Source organism: Eleutherodactylus coqui, chromosome 1 (genome assembly GCF_035609145.1).
Source record: "Eleutherodactylus coqui strain aEleCoq1 chromosome 1, aEleCoq1.hap1, whole genome shotgun sequence".
NCBI lineage: Eukaryota > Metazoa > Chordata > Amphibia > Anura > Eleutherodactylidae > Eleutherodactylus > Eleutherodactylus coqui.
This window is the reverse complement of record NC_089837.1, coordinates 201,110,682-201,126,516: the sequence shown is the minus strand read 5'-3', so window position 1 is coordinate 201,126,516 and position 15,835 is coordinate 201,110,682. Positions and strand designations below refer to the sequence as shown.

The 15,835-nt window shown below is 42.3% G+C and overlaps 1 protein-coding gene across 9 annotated transcripts in view; it reads left to right on the top strand.

Annotated features, from left to right (window-relative positions):
• The window catches only part of QKI (QKI, KH domain containing RNA binding), a 185,370-nt gene that overhangs the window by 158,819 nt on the left and 10,716 nt on the right, over nucleotides 1-15,835 (top strand). For 6 of the 9 annotated variants that reach the window (XR_010792940.1, XR_010792941.1, XM_066605420.1 and 3 more), the window contains exons 5-6: nucleotides 11,666-11,753; nucleotides 14,012-14,311. Coding sequence is in view for 7 of the 9 variants with exons in the window: in XM_066605420.1 (XP_066461517.1) it covers nucleotides 11,666-11,753; nucleotides 14,012-14,311 (388 nt within the window). In the remaining 2 variants the exon portion in view is untranslated. The remainder of the gene's footprint in view (nucleotides 1-11,665; nucleotides 11,754-14,011; nucleotides 14,312-15,835) is intronic. The other 3 variants (XM_066605421.1, XM_066605427.1, XM_066605422.1) reach the window with 2 other exon arrangements.

The window sequence follows — 15,835 nt, the reverse complement described above, 5'->3', positions numbered from 1 at the left end:
ACCTGAATGTAAAAGCCGCTACTAGAGGAGGATCGTGATTAAATGGGATCATGTCCGATAGTGTGATGGGCAATGTAAAAAGATAATGCCAAGATGTTTCCCCAGTGTATCTTTAACATTCTGACCCACAAATTTGTCAAGTGAAATAGCGGAGTCATCTTTGCATATCATTTGAACCGAGCCGGTGCGAAAAAGGAGATAAGCAGGCTATGTTGCTCCCGAGAAATAATGATGCTAATTTATCTTTGCCAGTCCACCTAGAAAAAGAAAAGCACGGCAAAGGATTCGGAAAGGAAATTGAGAAATAACTAAGCCACGCTGTGCAATTTCTCTGTTTATTTTTCTGTATGGCTTTCAAAACCCTAAAATGGCTTTCAGCTGGGACTTAATCTTGCTTTGTATGCTGTTACATTGATGGTGCAGTGAGAAATAATACCTCCTGTCTATATTTTTGGGGTTAGATATAGTGCCTGCTAAGCCCCACCTCCTAGAGAACTCCGTTTTGGTAAAATATTCTTTCCAAGAAAGCAACAAAACTATTGATGTAGGGTCATCCAAATTCACTGAAGAGACTGCCCCTTTAAAAAGTTACCTTTTTCCTTTGATCACACCCTTCCCCCTCATATGTCATTGTACTTTGAGAATGTGGGACTGGTGTTTGTTAACCAGTTATTCACCAAAAAGATGTCTAATGTTTGGTTTAAAGCTGACTTAAGTTTTCAAAATAGGCTGCTGTGTGTGTTTAGATGAGGAATAGCACTATTTTGGCCATTATATGATTTATTAGCCTGCATTTTCACCTGTTTTCCCCTCTGCAGGCTGTACCGCTTAATTTTCAGTTTGCAGGTGGAGAATAGCTGTTGTGATGTCTTCTATATACCACACATGGATGCATTTGCAGATTCTGCTCCATAACTCTGCAGAATACCCTCAAGTCACATTGTTTTGGAGGAATATTATACAGCAGTACTAAGCGTTGCAGGTTTGATCCCAGTAGCTGTGGGACAGTAAATGGCTCACAATTAGCTGCAGCAGCACATCTGCTAAGTCCTCCCCTCTCTCTACATAGACTTCTATAGGCAGCATGAGAGCACACCATGCTCCACTTCCTGTTTCAGTCTTATCTGTTGCTAGAGACAGGCATTACTTGACAACAGGCAGTGAACAGCATATTAGGAGGGAGCAGCTAGAACTTTAGAACAAATTGTTAACACAAAAATGTCATTTTTAGGTAAATAAAGTGATTTGCAATTTATTTGTTATTACTTTGGCTGTTGTATTAACAGAAGTTTGTTGAAAAGTGAAGTGTTAACCAAATTTCATTAAAATTTGCTAATTAGTCTTAGAGCAAGGCCTAGTGCCGTGACGGGCTGTGCAAGCGAAATTCCACAGCGGAGCCCGTCACTGCGTCCCCCTAGAGATCCCATACATACCTCTGGATCCGCCGCCCGAGGTCTTGCATGATGCTCCGGCGTGCATGTGCAGTAGAGCGCATGACTCGGGTGGCTCGTCATATGACACTGCAATGGAAGCCGTCTGCATGTACGCCCGCGGTAAATAGAAAATGCCGCGGGTGAGTACGGGTGAATTCACCTGGCGGAATTCCGCACAGTGAGCATTGCACTATTAGGTCCATTTACGCGGGACGACTGTCGGGCAAACGATGCCCGACAGTCGTCCCTGCGTTTCCTCGCTCCCATGCTCCTGCACGGGAGCTAGCAGAGCTAGCTGGTTAACGGAGCAGCCAGCAGGGGGTGGGGCAGTGCAGGAGATTTCTCTCCTCTTGCTCCTCCACCCCTCTCCATTCAGGGTTACTGCAGGTTACCCATAGATATGCATGGGGCTCTACTGCACCCAACACATTCCTCCGATTTCATAAGTAGGCATGCAGAGTTTTAGCTTAAGCATTTACCTACAGCATCGCTCTTAGTAATATAACTTCAAGGTGGATTTATTTCTTAAAGATCAATTTAAAGGGGTTGTTAAGATTAGAAAATCATTGACACTTCCTAAAACAGCGCCACACTCGTCCATAGGTTATGTCTGTTATTGCAGGTCAGCTCTATTGAAGATGCTGAATGGTGCTGAACGCTAAAACGATACTAAAAGCATCCATGTTTTTCTAATCCTGTACAACTCCTTTAATGAACTTTCTTGATATAATTGGTTCCATAAAGCTCTGTACAGTCATTCTGCTTACTCAGAAATAACCTTTTACTGCTATTTTCTGAATGATCATGTGAAGCAGTCACTGGAATGAGAATGTTTCCTGTTTCAGAGGCTTGGTCAGTGGATGATCTCATAAATCCGGTGGAAATGCTGCAATTCACTGTTTAATTTAGGACCAAGACGCCTCCTTTTGTGTAACACGGGGGTGGTAATTACCCACCGTGTAGAGGGCCACCTTCTGTGTATGCCACTATGCTGTTTCTCTATTAGCCCCCCAGACTACCATAACCAAGTGCTGACCTGTTCTCGGGGTTGGAGTGCATGTACCCCCGGTGAGATCAGCTTATATCTAGCATATTCTGCCTTTGCTTGCAGGAAGCTTCTAGTAGACCATTCTATACATATTTAGCTAACTTGCGGATATAAATACCGCTCTATAGAAAACTTCAGGATGAGGAGTCTGGCCCCTTACAGGTCACATCCTGTTTTCCAGTCTGGAGTTCAGCACAGCATGAAGTGTGGGATTCTTAAAATGAAAGGCTTTTCTTCTAGCCGAGTAGTGGGGTGTGGAGATGATTTAGCTGGCGTTATATTAGTAGTCACATTATACAATGTTGTTTCAGCCATTTTTGATCTGCTCTCCTCCTCTACAGTTGTAATTACATGTACATGTAGACCCCAACGTTCTCCTGTCGAACGATTATGGAGTAGGAGGATTGGTCAGATTCAATTTCAACACCCGATCCTCTTGTACCCCTAGAAATAAGCTACAACTGTGGCTTTCTCCACTGTCCCCATATAAACTACCCACCTGCTTCACCGAACCACGGATTCATGTTTATGGGGGAGTTGGAAGTAATGTCTCTCTGCCAACTGCTATTGAAGGTTGATGGGCACCTTACAATGCCAGCTAAACTGATAGATTGGCAATAAAAACACATTGTTTACAAGCTGGTGAAGTCACAACTTAACCTGTCAGTGGGACAGCAGGTCTTTGATTCGAGATGGTACTTGATGAACACCTTGTCACACCTACCAGACTAGCTTTAGAAATGACTTTTCAGGGACTATTATTACCTAACATTTTTTGTATTAACACTTTCCAAACCATTTTTGGTTTGAGGGTTTCCTAGGGGGCTTGTTTCTGCAGTAATACAATGCCGCCATCTGCTGGCTAAAGCCAGTAACTACATCATGCGCCGCAGCGGAGCGGCCAGCAGAATACAGCGAGTATACCCTGTCTGGCATCTTCAGGCATCAGTGATTGTCAGAAGAGGTTGGACAGGGGACAGCAAAGGGTTAAAACCAGATAGTGACACACGGTCCATTTTTCAAATTTATTTTATTTTCTGATTGTAGAATTTTTTTATTATTTTTTTTTTATCCTGCTGTCTATGCATGACTATGGGGGCGACCATCTTTCCTTCGCTACATTTACAGCATTTAGAGATGCTTTACAGCAGCTTCATGGGCCATTCACACAATGGACAGGAGGGAACCCACTGACTTGTATGGGAGAATGTTCTAGACCTGCTCTGTAACCTGTGTAGAGGTTATTGTTCAGGGAGGGGGGAGGAGATAGTCACAGATGATCACCTATTGTAAATGCTGGATCCTGTTATCCACATATAGGTGTTTACCTTTCAGTGTAAGAGCTCATTCACACGCAGTGTATTCATGGACTGAAAATCGCCCATTCTCTGTGTATTTCGGCCCTGCTTGCGTTTTCTTTAGCGTGCATAATTTCTGCATATTTAGGCATGCAAGAAAAACCACAAGAATGGCCATGCATGTCATGTGCTGTGAATACGCAGATTTGTTCAGTCCCATTCACTTTAATGACCTATTTTGGTGCACAAAGACTTTTTTTCTGAAGTGAGGCGTATTCTGTAAGTTTCAGTGCTCACCATGAACATTGAAGACCGTGTCTCCCTTTGAAGAGTTGTAGGATCGGTGGCAGCGCAAACACGTGAATCTCTAGGAATCTGTGCTGCACTGTTAGGACATTTCTTTATTAATTATGAATGGCTGGTTCTCCACAGTGAATAGGAACATTCATGTGTAAAGGATATCTGACTGGGGCATGGTATATGTGAAATGAGCACTGAATTGCAGGGGAAGGTTTCTCTTTGTCAGCAGTATAAAAGCATTCCACAGCATGCTCTGTCAGAAAGGAGCCTCACAGGGCCGGGCTTCGGGGTTGCAGCTGTTGCCACGCATGACATCCTTTAGGTGCCCTAGAAGGAGGAAGGCCATGCCGGAATGTGAGGCCATTCAGATCCCTCTGGGCCGTTGGGCCTAGCTGGTGTGCGTTGAAAGGAACATCATCGGCACCATGCTTTTCGAGCTAAGCTCATTCCTCTAGTTTTTCCCCCCATGTTAGTACTGTATACACAAATATATGCACATTTTTTGTCCTGACAAATCATGTGGCTTATGCTATAGCTGTAGAACAGAATGGAACTTTTGGTGTAAACTGTTGTTATAGATATCGCTTGGCTTATTTTTTTTTTTTATTAATCTGTTTTTTTATAGTTTACATACAGAATACAAGGGGAATGTTGAAGAATTAAGAGGCTGAAAGGCTTGAGTCAATCGCTTGGGCTTAAACTAAGCAATGCAAATCCGGCTTTAAGTGACCTTATTGATGTTTGCTTAAAGCAGCTTCCTCCTAGTACAAATGATGGAGCTTTCTTCAGGTAGTATTGTGTCCCACTGCAGATTGCCGATGCATCCCATGTGCATCCTCCCTTTACTGAAACAGCAAGAGCCTTCAGGAACGCCTGCAGCTAGGATACATCGCTGAGACGTAGCTTGTTTGATCTGTCACTTGGCCAAAGGACAGGTCCGATAAAATGCCCTGACTTGGAGATGAAAATATGCAGGAAGGGGGGAGAAGTCTGTCCATGGTGTGGCTGTACTCTACATTGTTTTTGTGTTGGCATCTTTCGAAAACAAGACATTTGTACTGCATGGCAATTTTTTTTTTCTCCACTATTCAGGGACGGGATGACTGCTTGCTATAATAAATGGCACCATCTTCTGGTGAGAAGTTAAATCGAACTCAGATGTACACCGTTCTCCTTCGCACATGACTTGTCAAACATTTCTCTGAACACAAACAGGCTGCAACCGTACACTGAAGACGTTGATTATATGTCTTGCAAGGGCTGAGAATGAAAGGAGTTTTCTTGCGCACCTTGAATGTTCCAGACGACATGCTCTTTCAGAGGGTTTCTCTACTTTGTTGCTTCGGCGGACGGATTTGCAACTGATATCTAAGTGCATGGAGTAGTACCAATTACGGAACAACAGCAGCACTCTTCCTAAAGATCCACTCCACGGCAGCAGCCTAGACTATGAGAGCCTATACTCCGCAGTGCTAGCAATTTCCTCAGATAAAGAACCCCACACTGCGGAGTCTATAGGACAGGGGATTATTATATTTCAGAGCACAATCTTAGTTGCTAGGTTACTTTTCAAATCCATCCACCACCTCCTAAACAATAAAGCAAAGCTCTATGAGCAGTAATTACACATTTATCATGTGGAAATGCAACACTCCGCTTAAGCTTTGTGTCACGTTATGGACTTAAATTTAATATTGACCTCTTTTTATTGGCGTTTTAACATCTAATCGCTGACTATCTTTGCAATTGAACTCTGGATGTTCACCTGCTTCTAATGTTTATCCTACCTTTCCTTGAAGCCATCCACAGTCTGAATTCTCATTTTAGTGCATTTAAATCAGTTACTGTACAATTATAGGTAAGATGTAAAAAACACCTATAGATGGTTGGTTGGGTCGGTTGTTTCTTGTGCTCTGCCAAACTTGACAGAAATCTAAATTCCTGATGGCCACCATTTTGAACCTTTTCTGGATGCTTATTTTTTGTATCCTAGGAAACCATATTCTTTGTCTCTCTGGCATTAAATAACTACAAAATGTTAATTTTCTTCTATTACCACTACTTAAACTTAAAGGGATTTTATGGGCTATTGCTATTGATGACCGGTCTTCAAGACAGGTTATCAATAGTTAATTGACTGGAGTCTTCTGATCAGGTGTTTTAGTGCCTGCTGTCAGCACCCGAACATTGTACAGAGCAGAGGCTGATAGCTCCAACCACTGTGTAGTGGCTGGCCCTGGTAATTGCAGCTGTAGCTCACATTAAAATCAATGACAGCTGCGCATGAAATTTCCAGTGCCGGACACTACATGAGTCAGAGCTTTCTGTTTCTGCTTTGTACACTTTGGCACAGCAGATGGGTTGGGGTCCTGAGCAGCAGACCCCAGCTGTTCAATTATTAATGACCTTGATGATCATATCTTGAGGATAGGTCATCAGTTGGAAAACCCCCTTATGATGTCATTGGTGGGGTATTTGCCCTGTGACGCTGATTGATAAAAAAGGGGAAGCTGCAGAGTCCAAGTTTATAATTTGAATCGGTCATTCACTACAATGAGATATAGCCAATTGGGTGTAAAGAAGCACTCCTTTTATGTACACTTTGTAAAAACTAAAAAAACAAGCCCCTTGAATTAGTTGTCATTTTGCTGCAAAACTCTGCATGCAGTTACATCTGAGGCAGATATACAAAAATTAGAGTTGGGGTGTGATTTAGCTGAACGGTCTTGCCACCTGAGATCCTGAAAGTGGTTCCACTCTTGGATTATAGAAATGTTCTCAGAGGCTCCTTGTGTGTAGTGGGCTTCTCTCTTGGCTTGTGTAGAGCTAGTTGACCACTAGATGCTTCTATAATGTAATAAAGGATCCGTATTATTGGACTACAAGAAGCTGGATGGTCGTATCAATGAATTGTCCACCACTTGGGCCTTTTTGGAGCGTTACTATATTAGATATTACAGTAACAAATTATTCTGATTCCCAGACTTGGAGTTGGGAAGGGATTTTTTTCCCCTTTTTAAATTAGGAAAATTGGCTATTTATTATAGAGTTTTTTTGCCTTACTTTGGCTCAACATTGAGGGGGAAGGAGGTAATAGGCTGAACTGCATGGACATATGACTTTTTTTTTTGGCTCAACGTAATATGTCACGGACAATGGCCATGTCTGGAGACTTAGGAGTGAGCGCCTCAATCCTACTTTTGCTGTAGATTACATTGCCCCTACTGCTGGTGTGATGGTCTGGGGGGGCCATAGCATATAACAGTCAGCCACCCCTACTGTTGGTATGAGGGACAATTACAGCTCAGCGATGTGGCTGCAGGATGTCCTGAACATATGTGTTCCTCTCATGGCGGCTTCCAAGAGGCATTTTCCAGCAGGCTAATGCTAAGCTGCACACACAGATGTGGAGGCATTCCTGTGGCACCCTTACATTGCCGCACTTCCGTACCCTGCCAGACCACCAGACTTATAGCCAGTAGAATATGTATATCACATCCTGCATCCAAGCTAGAGGCAGCCCAACAGAGGACTAGTTTTCTGCGTTAAATTGCTCTTGTAATTCCCTTACTTATATCAATGTTACAATCACACATATAAAGTGTCATTCAATTCCAACAACTCCTTCTAGATGCTTGATTTTTTTTTGACAATGAAAGTAAAAAAAAAATCCATCAAAGTATCACTGACCTTTGCTGTAAAGTATCCAGTTCTGTAGCTCATCCCCTCCAGGCATTCTAGTGTATTTTGAACTTTATTTCCAGCCTCCAGGTCACATGACCAGAACTTGTGACTTTGCTCTATGTCCTGCAGTTAATGGGGCGGATTTATGACTAGCATAAAGAAAAACTGTCTGTCTTGGCCACAGTAAGTAATCATAGCACAGCCTTCATTTTGAAGAGCAGAATATGAAATGCAAGCTGTGTTGCAATTAGTTGCTGTGGGCAAGAAAAGAAAAATTGTTTGACATTTGACATAAAACTGAGCCATTAAAGGGGTTTTCCAGGTAGTGCCCACTGTGAGTGTCATGATTCTGCGTCAGAGTCAATTGGAAAAGCCCTTTAACTGCAGGGCACAGAGTACAATCTGAGTCCTGGTCATGTGACCTGGAGGCCGGATGAGAAGTGCAGAATACACACCCTGTAGAGATGAGCTACGCAACTGGATTTTCACAGCATGAGGGCGGCTTCAGACGACTGTATATCAGCTGCGTTTTCAAGCCTGGACGATATACTGTGCCCCTCTCAGCACTGAGCTTCCCGCCCCCTCTTCACCCTTTGCCACTATTTGCAATGGGAGGGGGCCAGACGGGGCGGGGATAAGTTCCGTGACTTAGCTCCACCCCATCCCACCCCCTCCAATTGCAAATAGTGCCACGGGGAGGGAGCTCAGTGGACTGCTCCCGGCTCTTCCAGCCCCTTTCCCCTGCAGAGAGGGACACCGTATATCGGCCAGGCGTGAAAACCAAGCAAATAGGCCCATGGGGAGGTAGCTCAGTGGACTGCTCCCGACTCTTCCACCCCACCCCCCCTGCAGAGAGGGACACCGTGGGGTCATGCTGCTGGCACCTCCACTGATCATTTGGTTGAAGGGGTGGCAGCACTTACACAAGCGCTGTACCCCTACAGCTGCCTTGTCGGCTCCTCTTTGCAGTTGAAGATGGACGCATGGTGGTTTATAGAAGAGGTCTGTAGACCTCCGAGTCCATCTTCAGCTGCCGAGAGGAGCCCTCAAACAATGAAGACAGTCGAAAGGGTGCAGAGCTCAGGTGAGCACTGCAGCCCCCTCGTTCTAATGATCAGCAGGACCCCCACTGATCAAAACTTTTGTGCAGTTAGCCTATTCATAGAAATGTAAAGAGTATGGCAAGGAATGGGCAAAATCCTGCAGACCTTCTGGAACATTTAGATGTTTTCTAGTGACCAGGCAATCTGAACTTTCCTAGAGATTCTCAGGTGACACATTACAAGGAGCGTCTAACTAGAGCCCATAGAAATAGCCTAGTTGTCAACTTTCAAATGCTGTAAATTATTTTATGAATTTCAGCAGCCATTTAAGCCATGTAGATTCTAAAGATGGCACAGTTCATGATTGGCATAGCAGCACGCAGCCAATAACATGGCATTGTCTACAGATTATTTGAAATGCACTGATTTAGAAAGCTCTCTTGATATTCCAGCTTGCAGATATTAACGGCACACGCCTATGTTGGTGACCGTGTCCTGGTTAGCGGTAATATGCTCATTTTACGTTTCTAGTAAATTGACACAAGCCCTTTAACTAGATACTTTACATGCTGTTTTCTGGGACTCTTCATGTGGAAAAAGAAAATATTCAGATGAATTACTTGTACTAATGATGTAATTTTCTCTAGGCCAGCAACCTTGCACATTGACCCCTAGTTCATTAGCCGCGTTTCAATTTGCGCTTAAAGGTTAATAAACTGCTTCACAGCTAATGGGAAACTTAAGAATGCGAAGTAATATCGGCACCAATGTTACTTTTGGGTGTCATGTAAATACGGTGTCATCCCGAGGCTTAGTGTACTCATCTCATTACTTGCTGGGACTCGCTGCGATTGATTAAAATAATAGAAATGGTGTTAAGACTACTTCATAGGAAAAGCCACAAGTGAACAAGTAGTCCAGGCGCTGTATTAACTTAAATGATTTATCGCCACAGTCCAGCACTCCGCACTGCATTTAGGAGAATAATAGTGCACTCCAAGTAAGCCATCTGCTTACCATTTCACATTCCCTGAAGGGAAATAACAGCACTTTTTAGAAATTATATTCCATTTCATGTTCTTCTAGCGTCTGCGAGATAAATGTCATTTTATTGTGGCAATTTTTAAGTCCCCTAATTTGTTTACATGTTTGTTGGGAATACATTATTTGTTCAACTATTGTACTTTTAATTAAAAATACATGTTCAGTATTGTTTCCTCTTTTTGTGGAACTTTATTAGCATGTGGTTACAGAGTGTTATGTAGAACATATGCTGACTAGTTGCTGTTATACTCAAGGGGAGGGCACATTTATCAATGCTTTACGCTAAACGTATGTATTAGAAATTGGTGCAAACTCTGGTAAACAAACTATGGTTGCTAAATAGATCCAACCGTTAAATCTTAAAGGGGTTTTCTAGAGAGAATTCTACTGATGACCCGTTGCCCAGGACCCCAACCAATCGTCTGATTGTGCGCTCACTGACAGCGTAGCAATTACACTGAGGTATGAGCAGAGGCGCTGTGTAGTGGCCGGCACTTGTAACTGCAGGCGCCGCTCTCAAATCAACGTGAGCTGTGCCTGCAGTTACAAGCGCTGGCCACTATATGGAGGTTGGAGCAGAGACTTCCACTCAGATCTTTGTGTAATTGCTGCACTGTCAGTGGGGTGCACAATCAGCTGATCAGTTGGGGTCCCAAACGACCGACCACAGCCAATTAACTATCCTGAGGATAGATTGCTCTGATTGGTTCAGGAGCGCCGGCTCCACCAGTCAGAACTGGCGCTCAAATGCACCAATCGCAGCCATTCAATGAATGGCAGTGATTGGTGCATCCGGGTGCTGGCTGTGATTGGCTGAGCCTGTTGACACTCAGCGGGCTCAGCCAATCAGAGAAATCTGTTACTAGAGGCAAGGTCTTCAAACACCCTCACTAGCAAAAGATCCTCTGTCAGCGATGAGAAGTGCCGTAAGCTCCGGAGAACAGCGGGATGGACCCGGACAACGCCGGCTAGGTGAGTATTGAATTTATTTTTTGTCAGCATCCTTAGCTGCATTTTAAAAATTGCATAAAAACGATGCTGAAACCACAGTCAGCGCAGCTTTGAAAAACACTGCTTTTCTCCAAACGCCTGTGTGAGGGAGGCCCAAGATCGTTAGCGCTTGTGCAGAGCGTTTAGACTGATAGACTTCATCGTGGGCTTCTCGCTCAGCACTTCACCTTCTACGGGGAGCGTTTACACAGAACGACAAGCCCGCAATCCAGCGTTGTTTTTTATGCTGACAGAAAGTTTTTGATAACAAATAGTGAATGAATTATAAACAATGTTTTTGCATTTACACTGGACTATTATGGCACCATTTTGTTTGTTTAATCCAATTTTAAGCGATTATTGCCCCATGTACAAGGCCCATAAGCTGCGACCAACGTCTATTGTGAATGGTGGATCATGTGTTATGTATATATAGGTGTCGCCTTTTATTGTAATCTTGCCTGTGATAATCACATGACTGATGTTTTTTTGTTTTTTTTATAAAGCAGTAAATCTCAGTGTAAAAAAAGCTGGATTTTAGGAAGTTTTTAAAATATAGGTTGAAAATTTGAAGAAAAAAAAATCATCAAAAATTCCCTAATAGGTTTAACCTAAGAACTTGATTTATCTAACAGGTCATTTTCGGATGACACGCTTCTTTTAAGTTGCAATCCTGTTCTGTGCTGTAGTATTTTCCCATTATGTCGTAGGTTTTCTGTAAAATACAAATGGATGGTAAAATCAATAAAATTGTTGCTTTTTAAAAATCGATGTACCTGTTAGAAAATGTAATTTCAATCATTTTTCTTTTATTCTAACTTGCAGGCAGAAGGAGAAGACAGTTTAAAAAAAATGCAGCTGATGGAACTAGCCATCTTGAATGGCACATACAGAGATGCCAACTTAAAATCACGTAAGCTTTTCTTGTTTGTTTTTTTTTGCTCTAGCTGGTCTTCCTTTAGAAAAATATACACTTCCATCAGAGTTTTTGTATGACGCATACACGGGGAGCGCGTATTGTAAAATAAAAGCATTTTTAGTTTCTGCACTAATACATGCCATTACATTATTGCTCCTATCATTTTTCTATGTTTGTGACCATTTATGCTCCTCAAGTGGAGGTCTTTTTTTTTTTTTTTTAACATATTTTAAAATGTGATTAATTTTTTAAGGCGCTTTTTAGAAGGATACACTAGTACCTCTCCCACAGTCCCAATTCAGTATCACAACCTCAAGGAAAACATGAGCCAGTGTTATGAGCCTGACCTTCATTCTCTCTGGCAGGACTTGGACTGCTGATGATGCTAACACGAAATCTAGCATGTCACCTGCTGGACACTGAAGAGTTAAATAAAAACTCTGACATCAATCACAAGGGGATTTTTTTGCCTTAACACTTTAGATAACGGTAGAGATTCCTAGCTCATGTAAAGTGAAATTCTCTGGGCTTTTGTTTTTTGTTCTTTTTTAGATCACATGCTTATTTTGAAGTTCATGCTTTTTTTTATTTCACTTATGTTTTTTTTTTTGTTTTGTTTTTAAAATAAATCATGCTGTTCCTTCATCTTTTTGTTGCACATCTATGCATGCTTTATGTATATTGCTTATGTATACAAAAACTTATTGAATATCCAATTAGGGCCGCTTCTTGATCTCGGTGCATGCCTGCTACTATAGTGCTCTTACATGTAATAATGAAGAACTTGGGAATATGTGAAATGTCTCTATAAACCTGCAGCATATCTTGTACTTTCCTAATGGAAGCCAAAGATTAGGACATGCGTGGACCTTTCCTGCTTTATATTAAAATTGTCAAGATATATTTCATTCACTGCAGTCAGTGTTTTAAATGTGTCTTCATGTCCATACTCTGGAAGTACTAATTGTTTTAACCCCTTAAGAACCAGGGTGTTTTGGTCCTAAAGCACCAGACCTCTTTGAAGGAGTTTGCCCATGTGGTGGTTTTACTGCCTTATTTTTTTTTTTTGGCTACCAAAATTATTTTTGCTGCATTGTTTTTTTATATCTTTTTTTTTTTTTCCTGACTTTTTTGTTTTGCTTTATTTTGGGATAAAAAAGCTTTGAAAAAAGAAAATTTTAGTTTATTTTTAAATATAGTGTATACAAGCTAAAATAAAGTACAGGAATGATTCCTCATCTTGTTTCGGATATGTTTATATATAATTTGTATAGTGTGGGATTACAGTGAGCATATGGTGATGGTTTTGGCTGGACTTACAGAGCACTATGTAGCCAGTAAAGGGAGAAGGCAGAAGCAGTTAAAAACCACTTTTGCCTTCTCTTGACTGACAGTCGATGACCTGACCTGCTCATGCTAGATTGCAGGAACAGGAGCTTTTACCCTGTATTTTTACTGAGCTTCGTTCTTAAGGGGTTAAAACAAGGACCCCCTTCCATTGACTGGCATAACTAAAGAGTTCCTATAGCCACACACTATCTGTTTTGATTGATTCTAGAGAATCGCTTATTAACTGACCAAGAAACGTTTTTAGTGCAGAGAGTTCAGACATTTAAATCATGGTCTGCTTGTTCAGGCCCTTTTACACGGTACGACCTGTCGGGCAGCAATGATCGGTCCTGGGCTTTCACACAGCAGTGATCATCACTCACTGAATGCCTGTCTCGCTCGATCGTGAGAATTCTGAACGATGATCAGCCCGTGTAAAAGGCCCTCAGCTAAAATCTGGTGTGCTCACATTGTAATGGTTACCTATAGTGTACAACTTCCCTTATGCTTGTTCACACTTTCTCTTAAAAATGCTTTGTTCTGTCCTTGTGTGTTTTCATATTTCTTTTGCAAAATCACTGGCAATGCTAACATTTATTTTCCATTGTGAGACTTGCCAAAAATGTTCTTTCTCATTTGAGTCATGTACTTCCAATGTGCCCCTTTCTTGGGGTATTTGCTTTGATTTTAAGCATGTTGGCATTTAATGACACTAGTAATTGGGGTAGCTTGTACGCATCTGAGTGGTGTGCTTTGGCACTGTGTGATCAGCGCATGAACTAATGATTCTCCTTTTTTCCCCCTTTCCTTTCTTCCTTCCTGCTTCTTTCTACTTTTCCGTCTTTTTCTTTTACCTATTCCTTATCCTATTTTTCATACTGCTGCCTCTACATTTCTTTCTAATTTTTCTTTGCTTACTGTAGCAGCCCTTGCCTTTTCTCTTGCAGCGACAGCTCAGGCCCCACGGATTATAACTGGGCCTGCGCCTGTACTGCCCCCAGCTGCTTTGCGTACACCTACGCCAGCTGGGCCTACCTTAATGCCTTTGATCAGACAAATACAGACAGCCGCTGTCATGCCAAATGGAACCCCTCATCCGACTGCTACGCTAGTCCAACAGGCACCAGAAGCTGGCTTGATCTACACACCGTATGAATACCCTTATACACTGGCCCCAGCAACATCAATCCTTGAGTATCCTATTGAAACAAGTGGGGTATTAGGTAAGCTTTAGTCAGTAGTTGCTTAATCAATGTTGATTTAAATATTGCCATCTTATCTATCTAACGCGTGTTGACTCTTAGGTGGGGTTCACACGGGGCGGATTTTCCGCAGTATTTACAATAGCTCTTCCCAATGAAGGGGTGGATTACGCACAGGAATACGCAATAAATCCGCACCAGATTGTGTGATTTTGGAGGCAGGCTTTCCCTGGCTGATCTGCAGAGGAATGCCGCTGCGGACGTTCCACTGCAAATCTGCCCCCGTGTGGACCCAGCCTAATGGTCACGTTGTTGAGGAAAGTGTCTTTAGTGTTGCAAATATACTACAAAAACAGTATGTATACAAATGTAAAGAATACTCTATGTAAAAATTAATCTGTGAAGAAAAGCATTAACGTATTTAGATGTTATATAGCATTATATATATTAAATGTGTTTATGTATATATTTATTTACAGCTCTGCTTACATTTTCAAGGGAGATATATATAATATACACTCATATTTTAAAGATATAGTGGATTATTTGTGTGTGTATAGCTCTTCCTTGAAAATTTAAAACGGGGTGAAAATTTTAATTGGTTTTGTTACTTGCCCTTACTGTTCTATCACTGTTCTTAAATCTAGGGGAGCTTTCAACTTGCCTTTGGCTTACAGTTGTCCTTTAAAGTGGCAGTTGAGCAAGTTACTTTAAATGGTTAAAAATAAATTTCTCTTTTAGGGGCATCATGTGGCACAGAGTGTTAAGGCAACAGAATGTAGTCCTAAGCTCTCGCTCACGACCTGAAGGTTGCGCGTTCAATCCCTGAATGGTTCAGTTAGCTGGCTCAAGGTTGACTCAGCCTTCCATCCTTCTGAGATCGGTAAAATGAGCACCCAGCTTGCTGGGGGGTAATACATTTTTAAAAGATTACCTGAAAGTGCTGCGGAATAAGTTGGCACTATACAAATAACAAGCCCCTTCCCCCCCTTCTTTCATTGAAGGAATTCTTTATGGAAGCTGCAACATAAAAGACATGTAACGCCCATTTTACCCAGGCCGAGAATCTCATAATTGTAGTTTGCCCGAGCGGGTAACGTCATCACCAGCACGTCTAGTTTTTTAGTGTTCAACAATCCTATGTGGACGAGCCGGCGCTGTGGACCTATACTAAGTGCATGAGCCGGCGCTGGTTTTTATGATGGCGGAAACTAAATGACGAGTGAGAACCTCCTGATTCTCATTCGTAGTTCAGTTGTTTGCCCGAGTTTTTCAGCACATTTTTTTGTGCCTAAAAAGCCTTTTTACTCAAGTGAGGTGTAAAAAAAAAACCCGCAATACTCTCTTCCTAACCGGCGTCTGTGTCCCCGGCGTGATGCTCTCCCTGGCAGTGCAGCAAGCTGCTTTAGACTTCTCCCCGCTGTCATCTCCCTGCTCCCCACTGTGTAACTAAGCGCTGTGATTGGATCGAGCGCCAGCCAATCAAGCCGGGCACGATCATTCACAGCTATTCAGTGAATGACATCACTGAATGGCTGTGATTGC